We start from the raw sequence: 16097 nt of genomic DNA on the forward strand, positions 1-16097 counted from the left end.
TCTCGTGAGGAAGCATTTCTTACTGTTATGTATAGAGAATCAGATTGCCTTCAGTGTACAGCCAGAAACGAGCAAAACAAGATAGACTGTTCACCTTTTCCCTAACTGCTTGGGTACAGGTAAGACTGCGACAGCAATCGTTTGGCAAGCAGTGTTATTGGTGAGCATTAAACATCCCTAGAGATGCTCTTGATTGAATGTAGAGGTAGCTGCAGTTTGTCCCTTCTAACAAGAATGAATGTCTAGAAGAATTGGTAACTTATATCAGTCTGAAGATGCATAAAGAAAATGTAACCATGAGTGCCCGGTGCCTGATTGTGGTAATTATAGAAAAGTTTTAGTTTGTCCTCATGGAGCAACTTAGAGGCATGATAAGATAATTCTCCATCTTGGGTGTTTTTATTCTAGATCAACTGCCTTTTTTCTGATCCAGCTTTCCCCTCAAAGTGCATCCACATGAGAAGTTATAGCAATAAAATTAATAGTGTCTACAGGTAGACAAAGTCTAACTTGCCTAAGTATGTGTTTTGCAATATTAATTTAGAGTCTTTCCATGGGGGTGGAAATACTAAGTGCAAGAACATATATGTGAGTACGAATATGTGAATACTTGTGCAAGAACAAACTGTAAATATTTCCCAAAATAAAATGCTCAAAATAAAGCAAGAAATAAGAGGATTAAGACAGGAAGGAGAAGTCCTGTTTCTTAAATTTTTCTGGCTGACTTGTAAAAATTTCCTTATTTACACTCTGCTATGACTCTTGTCTCAGATTTTTTTTTTCCTTGAACTCTGTGAGCTAATGACAGTCTCGGCAAATATATTGGGTAAAGATTCAGAAGCTTCTGAAGAAGCTAATCTTTGTAGCACAGCATTAAAATGCTTGCTTGTGTATCATCATTTTTTAAACAGTATTATTTACTACACTATCTGTTTTACTAATAACTGAAACATCTTTCTTTATGTTCTTCTGATTTGCACTTTCTTTTGTAACAGCAAAAGGAGAAGTTCAGAGTTTTGTCTGGGAACATGCTGTGTAATGAATTTGGAATGGAATCCAGAAGACAGTGCAAATTCTTAACTTAATGATCTGTGTTCACAATTTTGCACTTTTCTTTCATCCAGAAAGCAAAGCTGTCAATTTTCAGAAAGTGTTCCACGGAAAGGCACTGGTATTCCCGGAAAATCTGTTTCCCTTGTCCTTCCAAGCACTTTGAAAATACTCTGTGTGTGTGTGTGTGTGTGTGTATTTTTGATATAACTGTTATAATACTATTGCCCCTCCTATTCCCTAGGTAATATAAATGTTAGATGTGAACATCTTGCTTCTGTTGCCTTTATTTTGGCAAAATGTGCCTAAAAAACTTGGCATCGGAGTAGACCTGTCTAAAGTTGCTGGAAAAGGCTCTAGTAGTGAATCAATCTCTTACCTTCTCTTTTACCAACCAAGATCTCTTCTTAGTGTGAATTTTTCAGACTGTCCTTCCCCCTCTGTGTTGCATTTTTGGGGGATAGGTTTGGAACATAATGTTTTTTTAATTCCCAAGGTTAGCTGCACTCTGTTCCCTGTGTCCTTTCTCCTGTTGTGACTTTAGAAGCTGGTCTCCAGGCTATTGGGGAACCCCAGCTATCCAAAAAAACCAGAGGCCAGACATTGCCATTAGATGTACAATCAGTCCCTGCTGCCTGGAGTGATGCTAGGTTTATCTTGGTCGTCATGAATTGAAGCAGTTATGAATTTGGTGTGGGAGCTTCAAGTCATGCGGAAAGGTGATATAGAGAATAAAATGGGAATTGAGGATCATGTGAAAGACTGTGGCTAGGGTAGCAGCAGAGAGTCAAACTGGCAGTGAAAGCACATAGGAAGAGTTTGGCTCATCTGATGAAGTATGTTATGCTAAGCAAGGAGGTGGTGGTGGGGATTGTGTTATGTTGCAGTGGCTCAAGCCAAAGTAACTCCAGAGCTCATCTGTGGTGCCGCTGCATAAGGGAGCCTGTACCAGCGGCGAAGCATGTTGCTGTTGTGGTCCATCATGGATCTTTAGACATCCAGACACTGACTATCTTGAATATAGAAATTAAACTTTAAGGCAGTGCTAATGACTGAGATTTGGGAAGCCTTACAGATTGTGGGCTGAATAGATGTATGCAAGTTTTCAGAAGATAACACATGTGCTTGCTTGGGAGTGCCATGTCAGATTTTAGTATAGGATAAATAATGATCATCATGGGCTTAAGCAGATGTGCCTCATGACTTTGAAAGAGGAAAGCAAACCTGAACTTAGCTGCTGCAGTCTGTGCATTATATATAAAGATAGAAAATACAGTAAGTCACTTAATGCAAAAATAATGCTGTGTATGTGACCAGGGGCTTCTAATGAAACAGAATTTACTCCATATTTAAGAGGAGGCTGGATAGAAGTCATTGGCTCCTGTAGCGTACTCTGAGAAGCAGAATATCTCAGTATAGAAGCTGGCTATCTGACACTCCTAATAAGAAATAGAGGCACAGAGCAACAGAGGCCCTGAGCAGCTGTATCCTAAATACTTCTGTGGCTTTTTTTGACACACCAGGTGAGTTGCACTATCCTGCAAAATCAAGGCTGCAAGTTGAGAATTCCTGAATTCTTTCTCTGTGTGAATAGAGACAAAGGTGAAGGAACAGACCTGATGACCAAAAAAAGGAACAGATGGAGGAGAGCAATGGAGAGCAGAAGCAAACACTCTGAAAGAGTATTTAGTAGAGCTGTAAAAGATTAAATCCTTCATTGCCTCTTCTACATACGTTATGTATGCTTGTTTCAAGTGATTTGGATATGTCTTGTGGCAAGTACTCTCAGACTCTTAAAAATAAGCCTTAAATCTGTTAACCTTACCTAAACACATCTGATTATCATCATTAGTAAATCTGAAATATTCTGAAAAGTGTGATTAAGAGCTCTGAAAGTCCTTGTACAGGAGAGGTTTTCAGAAGTCTCTAGAAAGGAGACTAGAGACCTGTAATAACTAGAAGTTTCTTTTCTAATACCTGAAGAGAAGAATGACCCAAAATCATGCTTTTAAAAAGTATGGCATCAGTAAATTCTATGCATCAGTTTACACAGGAAGCTATTTTGTTTCTCTTCATGAGATTTAAAGAGAATATTGAATTTCTAATACTTGCAGTTACCAGCTGCAAGTTCAATATTAGTCATTCTCATAAGTCCATACAACCAGATTGCTTACTAGAATCAACAGCATTCTGAATTTTCTCTGAGCCAGTTATTGGGACAGCATCAAAAGACAGCTGGTTTAAAAAAAATTAACAGTCTGGTCAACTAATAGTACCTAAAGGTACTATATGTGCTAAAAGCATTTGAAGGCAACTTACCCTTTAGTGTCTCTTAGAAAATCCATACAGAGCAAGCACTGCTGTCCTCATAATATAAACTGAGAGAACTTAGTGTGTCAGTAGTAGATAAGCCTGATTTCCTCCGAGTCCCATTCTTTTTCAGTTTGGTAATGACATGTCAATTGCTCTAACTTCTCACTGCTGGAAAGTATTTAGGGAAGATTAACAAAGTTAGCTGTCCAAACACCACAATATTAATGCATTTAATAGACAGTTTTAACTGCCTTTGAAAACATCCTGTCAGACAAAAAGTTATGTTGGTTTTGATCTAATTAGAGGGAAATGATTCAGTGGGGACCACAGTTGATACTTCACTGTGACCATGTTTTCTGCATCTTTATTTTGAGCAGGGAGGGAAAGCAAGGAGTAGGAGGTCTGAAACAAGTTTTGTTTCTTCTGTACCTCTGCAACAAGTTGTCAGGGGTGGACATCCCAACAATGAAGTTCATACAGCCTCCTTGAAAACTGGTGGCTGAGTGGAGAAAAGATATCCTGTTAGCAGCTTTTTTTAAGTGGAGGCACTCATCTTTAATATATGGCACCAAAACCATGCTGAGGGGGGCTGGTCAGGAAGGGAGGAGCATCTCTCAACAGATAGGAAAGCTTCAGCTGGAATTTGTGAGTTCTTGTGCACCAAATAAAAACCTGCAAAATTATGGAGAAATTATATGAAATTGCCTTAGTGCTGGATAACTTTAGTTGCTTCTGTTTTATTAAAAAAAAAAAAAATCTCTTCTGTTTCCTTTCCCTCACAGGAGGAGTCTGGAAAATGATGGAAACAGATGTAATGCAGTCAATTCCTTTTTCCATAATGCTTGTTTTTCCAGCACCCCATTCAAATACACTTCGTCATATGAAGCAATTAAATGCAAATATAGGGCCCTTCAGTGTACTTAACCAAGCTAAACTTTATGGGCTATCTCGCTAAGCATCTGATTCTAAGTACAGCCAAGAAGTAGGTTGTTCGGAAGTATCTTTAATATTGTTTTTAACTACTTAGCCAGTTGTGATTTATGACATTGTTATGTTAGTGTCCTGCTGAATTAATGAGAACTGAATGATTCAATAGCCTGGGCTGCACTGGATTTTAAGAAACCTATTAATGCAGAAAGTAGTTACCAAATTGTTTATAGATAACACCACAATTTGCTCTGTGCTCTGTTAGCCTTTGAATTACAAACCACTGCGTGTATTCTTCAATTGTGGTTAAAAGAACAATAATACTTTGATGTGACAGATGAAGAATTAGAAAATATTTTGACACTTCTGTTCAAATATATAGCTCAAACTCTTGCCCTAAAGCAGCTTTTTTTTTTTTTTAAGCTTCAGGAAAGCAATCATTGCCAGCCTCACTTCACCAAGTGAAGAAATTACTGAGGTCAGCTAATACAGAAATACTGGAATACAAAATGTTACAATCTGCAAAACGCTTTATAATCGTTGCTTTATAATGGATACAAAGGCTGTAGCATTTGAGAAGCTACTGCTTTATATGATGAAAGTGAGTGGTCTAATTTAAGAAAAATGTGGAAAGTGTGACCAAAAGCTTCCTAGTTAAAACAGCCCCTGGGCTTCCAAGGCATGAAGGATGATGTATTAAACTATTAGAACCTAGAAAAGTCAAACTATTAGGAACTCTGTTGCGCAACTAACAACTGATTAGTTCATCAGTGAACAGTAGATGGGCAAGAGTGCTGCTCAAGGTATGACCAACCTATTACCTTTCTTCTATGGTAGGTACTCATCTCCCATAGAGGTCAGTGTACCTACCACTGTTAATGTAAGCAAGCACTTAAAGACCTATGTAGTAACTAATAAACCAGACTGGGAAGGAAGGGAGGAACTGGGTGCAGCTTGCAACTTTGCACTAGTTTGAAATCGAAAACTTGAATCATGTTTCAAGTTTCATGGAGAACTTAAACCTCCCTTGAGTCTGGGTTGCTGATTCTCAGTAGGACTTTGTATTTTTGAAAAGTTGCACATTTCTTTGCTGAGGGAAATGATGATTATTATTAGAGCTGTACTATAAGCAAGGCTTTTAATTTCACAGAATGATTGAGTTTGGAAGGGACCTCTGAAGATCATCTAGTCCAACCCGCCTGCTCAAGCAGCGTCACTTGGAGCATGTTGCCCAGGATTGTGTCCAGACGGCTCTTGAATATCTGCAAGGATGGAGAGTCCACAGCCTCTCTGGGCAACTTGTTCTAGTGGATTTGTAGATTATGTATTTTATATAAATGTTTTAAAAACTATTCAATCATCTGAAACTATTTTGTCTGAAGTTTTCCTGGGACCTGGAGCTGTGTCCCAAAATGGGTTAATCCACTAGTACTGAAAGCATGACTCTGCCAAAGCTTGGCCTGTTAGCGGAAGTTTGAGCCAGAGGCTTATCAAACAAAGCATCAGTTCTCTGAGCCTGAAATTTTTCAGTAAAGACTTAGATTTGACTATATGTTTTTGCAAATGTGATGATCCCACCATCTCATTTTCTCTAGCAAAACCAGGAAAGATCAGACTTCACATGTTTAGTATTTCTGGTTCAAAAGCAAGTAGGAGAAAGCACTTCACCTTTAAGAAGTTTGAGAAGTTTAAGAAGTCAAGTAACTTCAGTTAGGGTCTTCAGTAGTTCAGGATCACTAGTATAAATACAGCAACTGAAGTTTATATGTGTCTTAGTGACTATTTCTGCTCGATAACTCTTCTCCAGTTAGAGGAAATCGAGGGTGGCCATACTGTCCTACATTTATAATAAGGGTTTTGTGTCGGATCCACACCTGGCCACCTGTAGTATAAAACCACAAAGTGGAGCTCCTCTGTCAGTTCCAGCTGATGCTAGAAGACCCTCTAAAGATTGAGGGTAGTGGTTCAGGCTTCCTGGGACTGTACTCCTAGCAGACCTTTTTCTGTGGAGTGCCTGAAATGCCTCTAAGCTGCAGATTGCTACTGAGCAGGCTCTACCACAACTAACGGCTCAGTTTCTTGCTTTTACCTTTCTCTTTTACACTTTAATCTCTAAAATCCAGAAACTGAATTGGACTTTAATCCCACTTCATTTGTTTGTGGATTATTTGTAATACAAAATAGGAAAGCTTAATATATGATTGGAAGTCTTGAAAAGTTAGTTTCTGCCTGACTTATGAGGAAAACTGGATTTGTTTTAGCAACACAGAGATGACTGTGTTTTTAACTTTAGTAGTGAAGAAGGAAAAATTACCTGCATGCTTATAAATATAATTACTAAATTCCTATAGATTACCAAAGTCTTAAAGATTTTGGTACTTAAGCAAGTTTTGAGTCAGTGTTCCTTATTTGTAAGGGAAACCAAAAGCTTATTGTATTACTTGAAGTGTATGCCATATTCAGAGCTGTGTCTGGCTCAAAATTTACCACTCTTTTGGAAAAGGAATAAAAATTGTTCCATGGTCCTGTCACAATAAATGCCTATTTCTTTTTAAAACCCAAAATACTAACTGTCCATTCTTGGGAGATGCAGTTGAACTCAAGAGAAAAATTCTGAAAATATGGGACTCTCTAGAATTCTGTACTCTGATACTTAATACTGGCTAGATGGTTTCACCTGTAGTGGTAGTAATAGCTTAAAATTCAGACTTGTCTTCTGTATTTAGCTGCTGCTTTCTGAATCTATTTGTTTGATGATTCTTTCTGTAGAATTTGGATGGAATAGAAACCAATAACTTGTTCTCATTTTTCTGTTTTCTTGGGGTGGGGGTGGGGAGGTGGCGACACATGACACAGTGACATGACTTATTTTGGAAATTTGGGAGATTAGTCATTTCTCGATCTATGGTTTTCTGCTTCTGGTCAGGTGTTTAGTTTAGCTTATTCTCCTGAATGAATAGTAGACTTAAAACAACCGATTGGTCTACCAGTACATTAATCCCATCCTGCTGCAAATGACAGTTTAAGATAACGTGAAGCTTAGTCCTGTAAATTCAGGATAAGCCTAGTAATAGCAAAACTATATTTTATATATATGTGTGTGTGTGTGTGTGTGTGTATACACATATATAATATATGTATACACACACACACACACAATCTCCAAAATGCATCTGAAAAGATTCTGTTTATCTTAGTGTAGTGAGGCAAAATTTAGAAGATACAGCCAGAGCAAAGTTGTGAATGGAATGGGGTCAATATTCACAACCTTACTGGTTCCCTGAGAGCATACTATTTTATCCTAATGCTTAAGGCAGTGAAGGTTATTAAAACTTCTGTGGCTTTTCTTCTCCCTGTTCTCTAAATCAAGAATCATAATCCACATATGTAGACAACGGGGGATATTCTGACCTTACTTGGCTACATGTTTCTTTTGTATTTGTTGCTACAAACCATGCCCTAATTGCAGAGCGTTGTTACTTGATGGTATTACTTTAGAAAAAGTTCTGCTCTTCAGAACATGTGGTGTGAGATTTACCAGAGATGAGATTTAAGATGCAAGATGAAAAGCAATCAAATAAGTGTCTCTTGCCTAGAAGACTCTTAAAGGAGTCTTTTCTTCTATGAAAAATTATCCTTTCATTAAAAAGAATAATGCAGGAAGATAGGGTGAGAAGAGCTTTTTCCAACGTTCAGTCTTGGCCTTCTCTACTGGGGATTATTAAGAAAAAAAATCCTTACTAGTTTTCCAGTGAATACTACTTCTGGAAGCCTGCTTTGCAATGTCCCTCTGCTGTGATATTAAAGAACACTATTGAACTTACGTCTAAACGTATTTTTGGCTAATTTGTCCCTGGTTTTTAATGTGCTAATGCACTTTTAGCTAGAATAGTGGTCTCATGTTTATATTCATGTGTTTTATTTTACAACCTTGCATGCTGTTGAGGACAGATTAATAGGGCTACTACGGTTGTACTTGTTTCTTCCCACTCTCCATGAATACTGCTGCTGTTAGATATCGGTGTGATGTCCCCTTTAGCTGATTGCTCTTGTCCTCTGGTGTGTCATTTCCTGTGCGTCCTGCCCTTATTCTCTCTTTGTGTGGATAAAGAACAGCAGCTTTCCTTCATTAGTACTTTTCAATTTGCTTTTCCCTTATTGGTCTTTCCTGATAACCATTGGAAGAAATTATTTACCTGTAGTGCAGGGCTCAGACCTAAATATTCCCCTCACCTAGCTTTTTACAACTTCTTAACACTACTAAATTCCAAGTGTACTCCAGTTTGAAGCTCCTTAGCTCTGTAGGACTGGCATTTTGTTTTCCAGCCTGTATCTAGGAAGATAGTCTTCAGTTTAGAGATTCTGAAAGTGTATCACAGTCTAAGTTTTCATGTCTCTTGTGTTTTATATTAGATTCCTTGTACTGTACCGGTAAACTTACAGGCCCCTCGTGGTTTGGCTCAGGCAGGCTGTCACTCTGAGTTCTTAAATGAACTAAACTTGTGAGTTCTTGATCACTGAGCTCTAGGAGGATGAGGCTAGAAACGTGCAGATTGTTTTAATTTCTGGAGCCTTTTGCAAATGAACATGATTCAGTAACCCTGTAGATACAGCTTACCCATTTAAACTTGAGGCCCTAGCTTTTATTTGGTTGTGCTGCCTAGTGATACCTGCTTATTCTTCTAGAATTAAATTCAAAGAGGAGACCTTTGCATACGTAATACCAGTTCTGCATGCTGCTTTTAGCAAGAGTAGTGGTATACCACAGAAGTTTATTTCAGCCAGTCATCTGGATACTGGAAGCTTGTTTGAACTTTCTCTTGTTCTCTTCTCTCTGAAGCTGTTGATGAAATAATTTAAAATATCTAAGACAAATACAAGTTACAGAACAGATTCAGTTCTACAGCTATTAAATTATTAATCTCTTCTTGTTAGTAATACCAATGAAATGATAGCTGAAATGATACCACTGAAGCTGGTAGCTCAAATGCGTACAAATGATCATACAAAGAATCATTGCTCTAAGTCATTGTTCTGAGATAAAAAGCTCTCTTGGACCAAGTTGAAAGGGAATATGCTGACAAATGAGGTAAATAAATGAGGTAAATAATTGCAAGATGGAGTTTGCAGTTTTTGTTGTGTGTGGAAGTAATAGTCTGTGGAAATAGTTTGAAAAACATGTGCTGTAACAACAATTTGCTTGTCAGGTGCTTGTTGGCAAGAGTTTTAATCACAGCAGATATTTCTAGAGGAGGCATGAATGAGAGTTTGATTTTGTAACACAGTTGTTGTTATGCAGAGGTTATGTGCTGTAGATTTCCTGTTCCTTCTGGCAGTTGAGCAGTGTCAACTTGTGCTCCAGAGAGCACCACTGGAAATCCCTGTGCTAGCAAACCAGGGCTACAGTGTTCAGGGACAGATTTTTACTGCAGGTGGTGAGTATCTTCTTCCTTTCTTCTCTCTACTCTAAATGGGCCATGTGAGGCTGGCATTTCTTGACATCAGTGAGTGAGCCAACAAATGCAGTCTTTCTAAATCTGTACTGGAGTGCAGTTAACTGGAACTGTCATATCCTGCCACTCTTCTGCTGTCTACAGTAGAGTTCTGTGGTGTGGAAATTTGTGTGGAAATGAGATTAGATGTGGCTGTCTAGTACCGCTTATTCTTGGAAGGATGTGCAACCTTGAGTAAAGACACATGAATAAATTGCTGGTGGTGCCTGTTCAAAGTTTCTGACATAGAGCAATTACTTTGCACAAACTCTAGGAGAACTTTTGTTTCTGCACTGGTAAATACTTGAGTTTTTATTGATCGTGAAAAGGAAGCAGTGACTCTATAATCGTAGAATTATTCAGGTTAGAAGGAACTCTGGGATGCCATCTAGCCCAGGCTACTGCTTGAAGCAAGGTCTCATTCGTTGTGGATGTATTTATTAACTTTCTAGCTTAAGGGCACCTCTTCCTTTTGTACCCTCTTTCTTCCGCTTCCAAATCAGGCTTAACCTGCATACAAGCATGTATTTGACAGTGCTAGTCCCAAAAGATCAGATGAAGGTGAAGGATGGAAGGGGATGAATGCATAAAGATGGTGACTGAATTGTTCATGCAGAAGCTTGTTGCAAAAAATCTAATCTTCAGCCTGAGGGCTATTTGCCTGTTCATTTGAGTCTATCCGTATGAATGTTGCTTGGTCTGAAGAGGATGTCAAGTTTAAGTATTTAAATTCTTCTGCTTCCAAGATGCATGATGCTAGAATGCAAATGTTAAATACTGTTTGTCTTGTTATTGTTATGAATTTGTTTGGAAAATCTGCTTTGTACTCTTGGGACCAATATCAAAAATAGTACCTTAAGCTTGCGTGCTTTTTTTTTTTTTTGGTGGCGCAGGCGAAATGTCATTCTTGTCACTAGCTGGCAGTTTTCCATTGTAACTCAAATACAAGTTGAAGGTTAACATGCCAGATGTTTCAAAATGTCTTTTTTTTAAATTCTCATTCATGTTGCTTTCGTCTGTGGTCCTCTTTGTCTATAGCACAACATTTATAACTCTTGAAGTAACTGGCTAACTTTGTGGTTGGACAATTTTGGTGTATGACTGTAGTATAGTTGATATAACTACATTTTATGTAGATTTACCTAGAGTGTAAATTACTCGGCAAATTCAGGGGGAAAAACGTCTGGAATGGGATAGAAATCAGTGTGGCCTACTTGCCTGAATGTTCATTTAGGGCTATCAAAAAGTTCTACAGCTCTTTTCTGCCATGGCCACATAACTAGGTTAATACCAACTGTGAACTTCAGCTGACTCGTATGTATATGAAGAAGTAACCAATAGAATATTTATAGTGCAAGCATATACCTCTATGGAGAAAAAATGTGTGCTTTTTTTATAGCTTGTGTTTATACTACCCAAGAGCACACACTGTAGTGGCTAGTTACTTAAAAATCATTTTCTGTCTTACAGCTTGCCTTGAAGGGATCTAACTACGCTGGTCTACTGGAGCGACATCGCATTCATACGAAAAATGTGGAGCATGTTGTAGACAGCTTACGGTAAGATTGTATGGGTATCGAGGACTTCAGGAACCGTGCAAATACCGATGGATTGTGTTAAACAACGAAACAAGCTTTGTGTGATGAATGCTAATGAAACAACAATACTGAAAACAGGGTGATGTAGATGGACAGTAATTCCTGAAACAATCTTAATGTGAACTAGCTCAGTACACTTAACTAACACACTGCATTATTACCTTGAAAACAAATGAAAAAGATGTGAAGGACTTGTGTGAGAATCAATGCTCATAAACTAAATACCACTGTAATTAGTCCTTAATTACATGTCAGTTTTTCAGAAGGATGTGACAAGGAACAATATAGGACACATTCAGGCTTTTTCCTGCACTTTATAGGAACGAGAGGATAGAAGTCCGTCTTGTTAAACGTCGTGAATATAATGAAGAGACAGTTCGGTGGGCAGATGCTGTTATATCAGCAGGAGGTATGACTTTATGGTGGGAAAGTATTTATTTCAGTATATTTTCATAGATAAACTTTCAAATTTTGCAGTGTGTGAAGCATCTAGAGGTATGCCCATTTTGGAAAGAAATTGCTGATGCAACTGTCAGAAAACAGGAAAAAATGCAATCATTGTGACCATCCTCTCCTCCTCTAGTATTTGTAGCATTAGGAGGTGATTGCCAATGCTTGCCTACTTTGGAAAAATTTAGTATTACCTTGTGTAAGACAATTGTGAAGTCTACTATAGCTTTCAGCTAAAGAGAATGAAATATTTGATGTCATATGCATATAGCCCTAAACCCTACTCTCTGGTTTTAGGTGTGTGAGGTGAAGACTAATGTTTTACTTCTCCCTTCCCCTTCCCAAACTTTTTTTTTTTGCTTTCACACTTATTGCAGTGACTGGAGTATCTAGTTGGATGGTACAGGTAAAAGTATGCAACTTCTGAACAGCCTGTGAAGCTGCTCAGAGCTTTCTAAATGACCAATAGAGAAACTAACCTGATTTTTTCTATGTAACATTGGGTGGCAGCAGTTCAGTTTTATTTTGTGTTTTGCTGCAAGTACTGCAGCATGTTCCTGGGGTCTGATTCATGTTCAGAAAAGCAATGAGCTGCAGCTCCATTCTGCCTTTCTCTCCTCCCCTGGAGTCCACCTTGCTCTTGACTAATGGTTACTACACTCAGAATTTGTAGAAAGGGATGCGTGTTCATACCTGAAGTACCCTAATACACTTCTGTAGATTCAGCAGACTCTTCTAAGTTGGAAATTAAAGGGAGGTGTGAATGCTTCCTCTGCTAACTTGGCTATGGCAACATCTGGCATAGTTATGAAGCCAGCGACTAGGAAATAGTAATGTTTTAAACAACACCATCTAAATTTTTCAGGACTCATAGCTTGGTGCAAAGACTCTTTTGGATTATAGTTGTCTTTCTGTTTAAGGAACAGGAAAGAGATTGCTACATATCTGAAGAAACTAGAGGCACTTAGATTTCTATTTAAACAGTTTTATCTAAGATTTTTTTCCCAGTTATGTGTTTCTGGAACCAAATAAGACCTTTAAATTGTGTCTTCTAGCAGAAAACCAAGAAAGAACTAAAGCCACTGTTTCCATGTGATTCATATAAGATCTGGTATTATGTTGTTTCCTGTCTCCTGTGGGTCTGATAGTATTTTGTAAACATTTTTTATTAAAAAGAATTTCTCTTACCTGTTCTTCTCAAACTTGCTTCTGCCAAATTCAATTGCCTGGGTATGTACAGCCGTCAGAGGAGTAGTATTTTTTCAATCATTTTTGTCATCTTGAATTTGGTTGTCACTATCCAGTTTTAAATAGTTTCAGTAATTTTCCCGTTACATTTTATTTTTGTGCAACTTACCTAATCAGTTGTGGATATGAAAGTGTGTAATAACAATGCTTCAATTCATGAAAGATTATTTTATTTGGAATTCTAGAATGTTAAGTGAAACTAACTTTTTTTTGCTTTTTTTCTTGTAGGTGATGGTACAATGTTGCTGGCAGCCAGTAAGGTCTTTGATAAATTTAAACCAGTTATTGGAGTAAATACTGATCCTGAAAGGTAAGAACACATTTGGGAAAGCAATACTTCATTTAATATCAGGCACCATATGTGTCTATTTCATCATGTTCATTATATGAAGAAAAGGCATTGAATATGAAGTTTTGGTAGTGTTAGATGAAACTGCTGTCTAAAATGAGAAGTCCTTTTAAACTGGAGTGGCTTTTCTCATCTTCTCAAACAACCTTTTTCCCTACAAAATACAGTATCGGTAAGTATGGCACCATGTGAATTTATGCTAGCTCCAGAGCAAAGTAGCAGCACGTTTGAAAGGAGGTTGACTGTGCAGTTATTTCAGTAGCAGGAATTGTTTGGAGTGACAGTGTAAGATAACTGATTGTTAATTAAAGTAAATGAACGTGTATGTTAAGTAGATATTCCCAGAATGACTTTTCAGGGTGTACTTTCTTGCTCGTGGTCACTCTGTAGCCCAGAACAAGTAGGTGCTCTTGGACCAAAGTTTGGAGTGTGTCTAACAGGATAGGTTTGTATTCTGGTTCCAAACAGGCCTGCAAGGACCTGTTACTTCCCCTCAGGTGGCTTTTTACCACCTCCACTGGCATTTGGCAACATAAATGTCTGTTCTAGTGGATTATAGAGATAAAGGGAACCTATTACTACTTTTTTATTACAAAAATGTACACAATGAGTTATCCTGTCCCATCTGAAAGAACTTTAAAAGTATTGGATAAGCAAGAACTTCTTAAACTGCCACAACTCTGTTCACACACAAGTGTAATGGCACTCAGAGCCAGTTAACTTGTATTACTAACCAAAAGCTTCAGGTTACAAATGGCAGTATAGAATAGTGACTGGAAAATGCAGAACTCTTTTTAAAATAATAATAAAAAAAAAGAGTGGTGCCTGAATATTCAGAACCTTAATTTGTTTATCAAGAAGGTAAATCCTATTGGAAATCTGATAGGGCCTCAACAAATTGTTTTTTGTTTTGTGTTTTTTTTTTTTTTCTTTGCCACTGGTTCTTTCATGTAAATCATATCATACTTCAGAGGACACTGTCTCCTCAGCCAGTTAATGGCATTTAGTTGTCCTCTTATAACTCCCCACAAGTTGTGTTCACCTAGCAATAAGATTGATTTGAGCAGGTGGGTACAGTGTATTAGCACTGCCTGGTTAGCATAACCTTCAAATGGATGGCAAATAAAAACTCAGAAGGCACCAAGGCTCTGTCTGAGACTTCTAGACTTGGGTTTCTGCTTCTGATGTTCCCTATTAATCTAATCTTAGCTGATGAGAAAGTGATGGCCAAAAGCGTTTAATTCTTTCCAGCCCCTACTCCTCTTCCAGAACTTTTCAAATGCTGTGAATAGATACTCTGCAGTATCAAGCCTGAATAGCAGAGTTCAAATAACAACTGCCTTCAAGTTATCAAATATCATTCATGAAAGGGGATCAGTGTTTGGTTTTCTGGCTTGGACATGAGATTCTTTTGACTTTAGGCATGCCACTTACCTGTCTCTTATCACTAACTTACCTGTAAATGGAGAAAATATTCTTTCTAACTTGGAAAGTTTATTAAGCTGAAGTTCCTTGCATAGAACTATGGTGACAGGAGCTATATTAGTACCAACATATTTCTGCAGGATTACTAGCTTAACAGGAAGTTTTTAGGGGAAATGTGGAAGACAGCTCATCATGCCTCCCTTCCACTTTTCCTTGGGCCTGAAAGATCTGTAATATTGCTAATGTGTTATGTATGTAGGAATAGTACAGTGTCATAGTTGTGGTATCATAAAGGTCAAAAGTCTAGCTTTGCTTCATGTAACCAATAGAGCTGGGGGGTTTTTTGTTGTTTTTTTTAAGGGATGAAATCTCAGAAGTTATACTGTCATTTTCATTGTCTTTATTCCTTTTTTGCTTCCAGATCAGAGGGCCACTTATGCTTGCCTGTGAGATATACCCACTCTTTTCCTGAGGCGCTACAGAAGCTTTATCGTGGTGAGTTCAGGTAGGATTCACTGATCTTTGGTTTAAAAAAAAAACAACCCAAACATGTATTATGACAGGATTAATGATATGCAATTCTTAAGGAAGAGATGATGCTTAGTAAAATCTTGATGCCTCAAACTGTGAATTCTGTAGATGTTTACCATATTGAAGAATGGATTTGTGGTCGGGAGTGGGATTGGAATACAAAGCATAAAACTGGCTGCCAGTTCCAGCAAAGAGACTTCTCTATGACCTTCAGCAGTTGACTTACTTCTCTGAATTACCAAATTGTTAGACAAGGAACTGTAAATCTTGTGAAGGATGCATTGGTTTATGTGTTTCAACACTTGAAAGCATACTTAGTAGAATGATGGGCCATATTAATATCTGGTAAGCAGAATCTAATGAACTATCAAGTATATAATTAGGAGACAGTCAGTGTGATGCTTCTGACATTTTGGTGACTAACGTAGAACAGCTTAAGTGCTGTTACCAGAGTAATGTTAGTGAAAGCTTGCTGCTTTTTTTTTTCAATAGTGAAGTTAGCTTGATGCTTTCCGTACTCGCTATTCTTAGAATAGAAGAATCTCACTTGAATTAAGCAGGAAGCAGTATGAATTTTAAAAGGCACATTAGGGGAGTTTTTCATAGACTTACTTAAAAAGTCTTTCTGTGCTGTATTAACATTCTGGATTGTTTATACAGTGGCAAACCATCAAACAGAAATAAGTTTTTCACATGAAAACATTGCAATTTGTT

General features: G+C 37.8%; 1 protein-coding gene across 3 annotated transcripts in view; it reads left to right on the plus strand.

Moving 5' to 3' along the window:
* NADK2 (NAD kinase 2, mitochondrial) overlaps positions 1-16097 on the plus strand; it is a 44724-nt gene that overhangs the window by 2132 nt on the left and 26495 nt on the right. For all 3 annotated transcript variants that reach the window (XM_067316500.1, XM_067316498.1, XM_067316501.1), the window contains exons 2-5: positions 11253-11341; positions 11701-11789; positions 13307-13388; positions 15274-15357. In XM_067316500.1, coding sequence (XP_067172601.1) covers positions 11253-11341; positions 11701-11789; positions 13307-13388; positions 15274-15357 — 344 coding nt within the window. The remainder of the gene's footprint in view (positions 1-11252; positions 11342-11700; positions 11790-13306; positions 13389-15273; positions 15358-16097) is intronic.

Source organism: Apteryx mantelli, chromosome Z, assembly GCF_036417845.1.
Source record: "Apteryx mantelli isolate bAptMan1 chromosome Z, bAptMan1.hap1, whole genome shotgun sequence".
NCBI lineage: Eukaryota > Metazoa > Chordata > Aves > Apterygiformes > Apterygidae > Apteryx > Apteryx mantelli.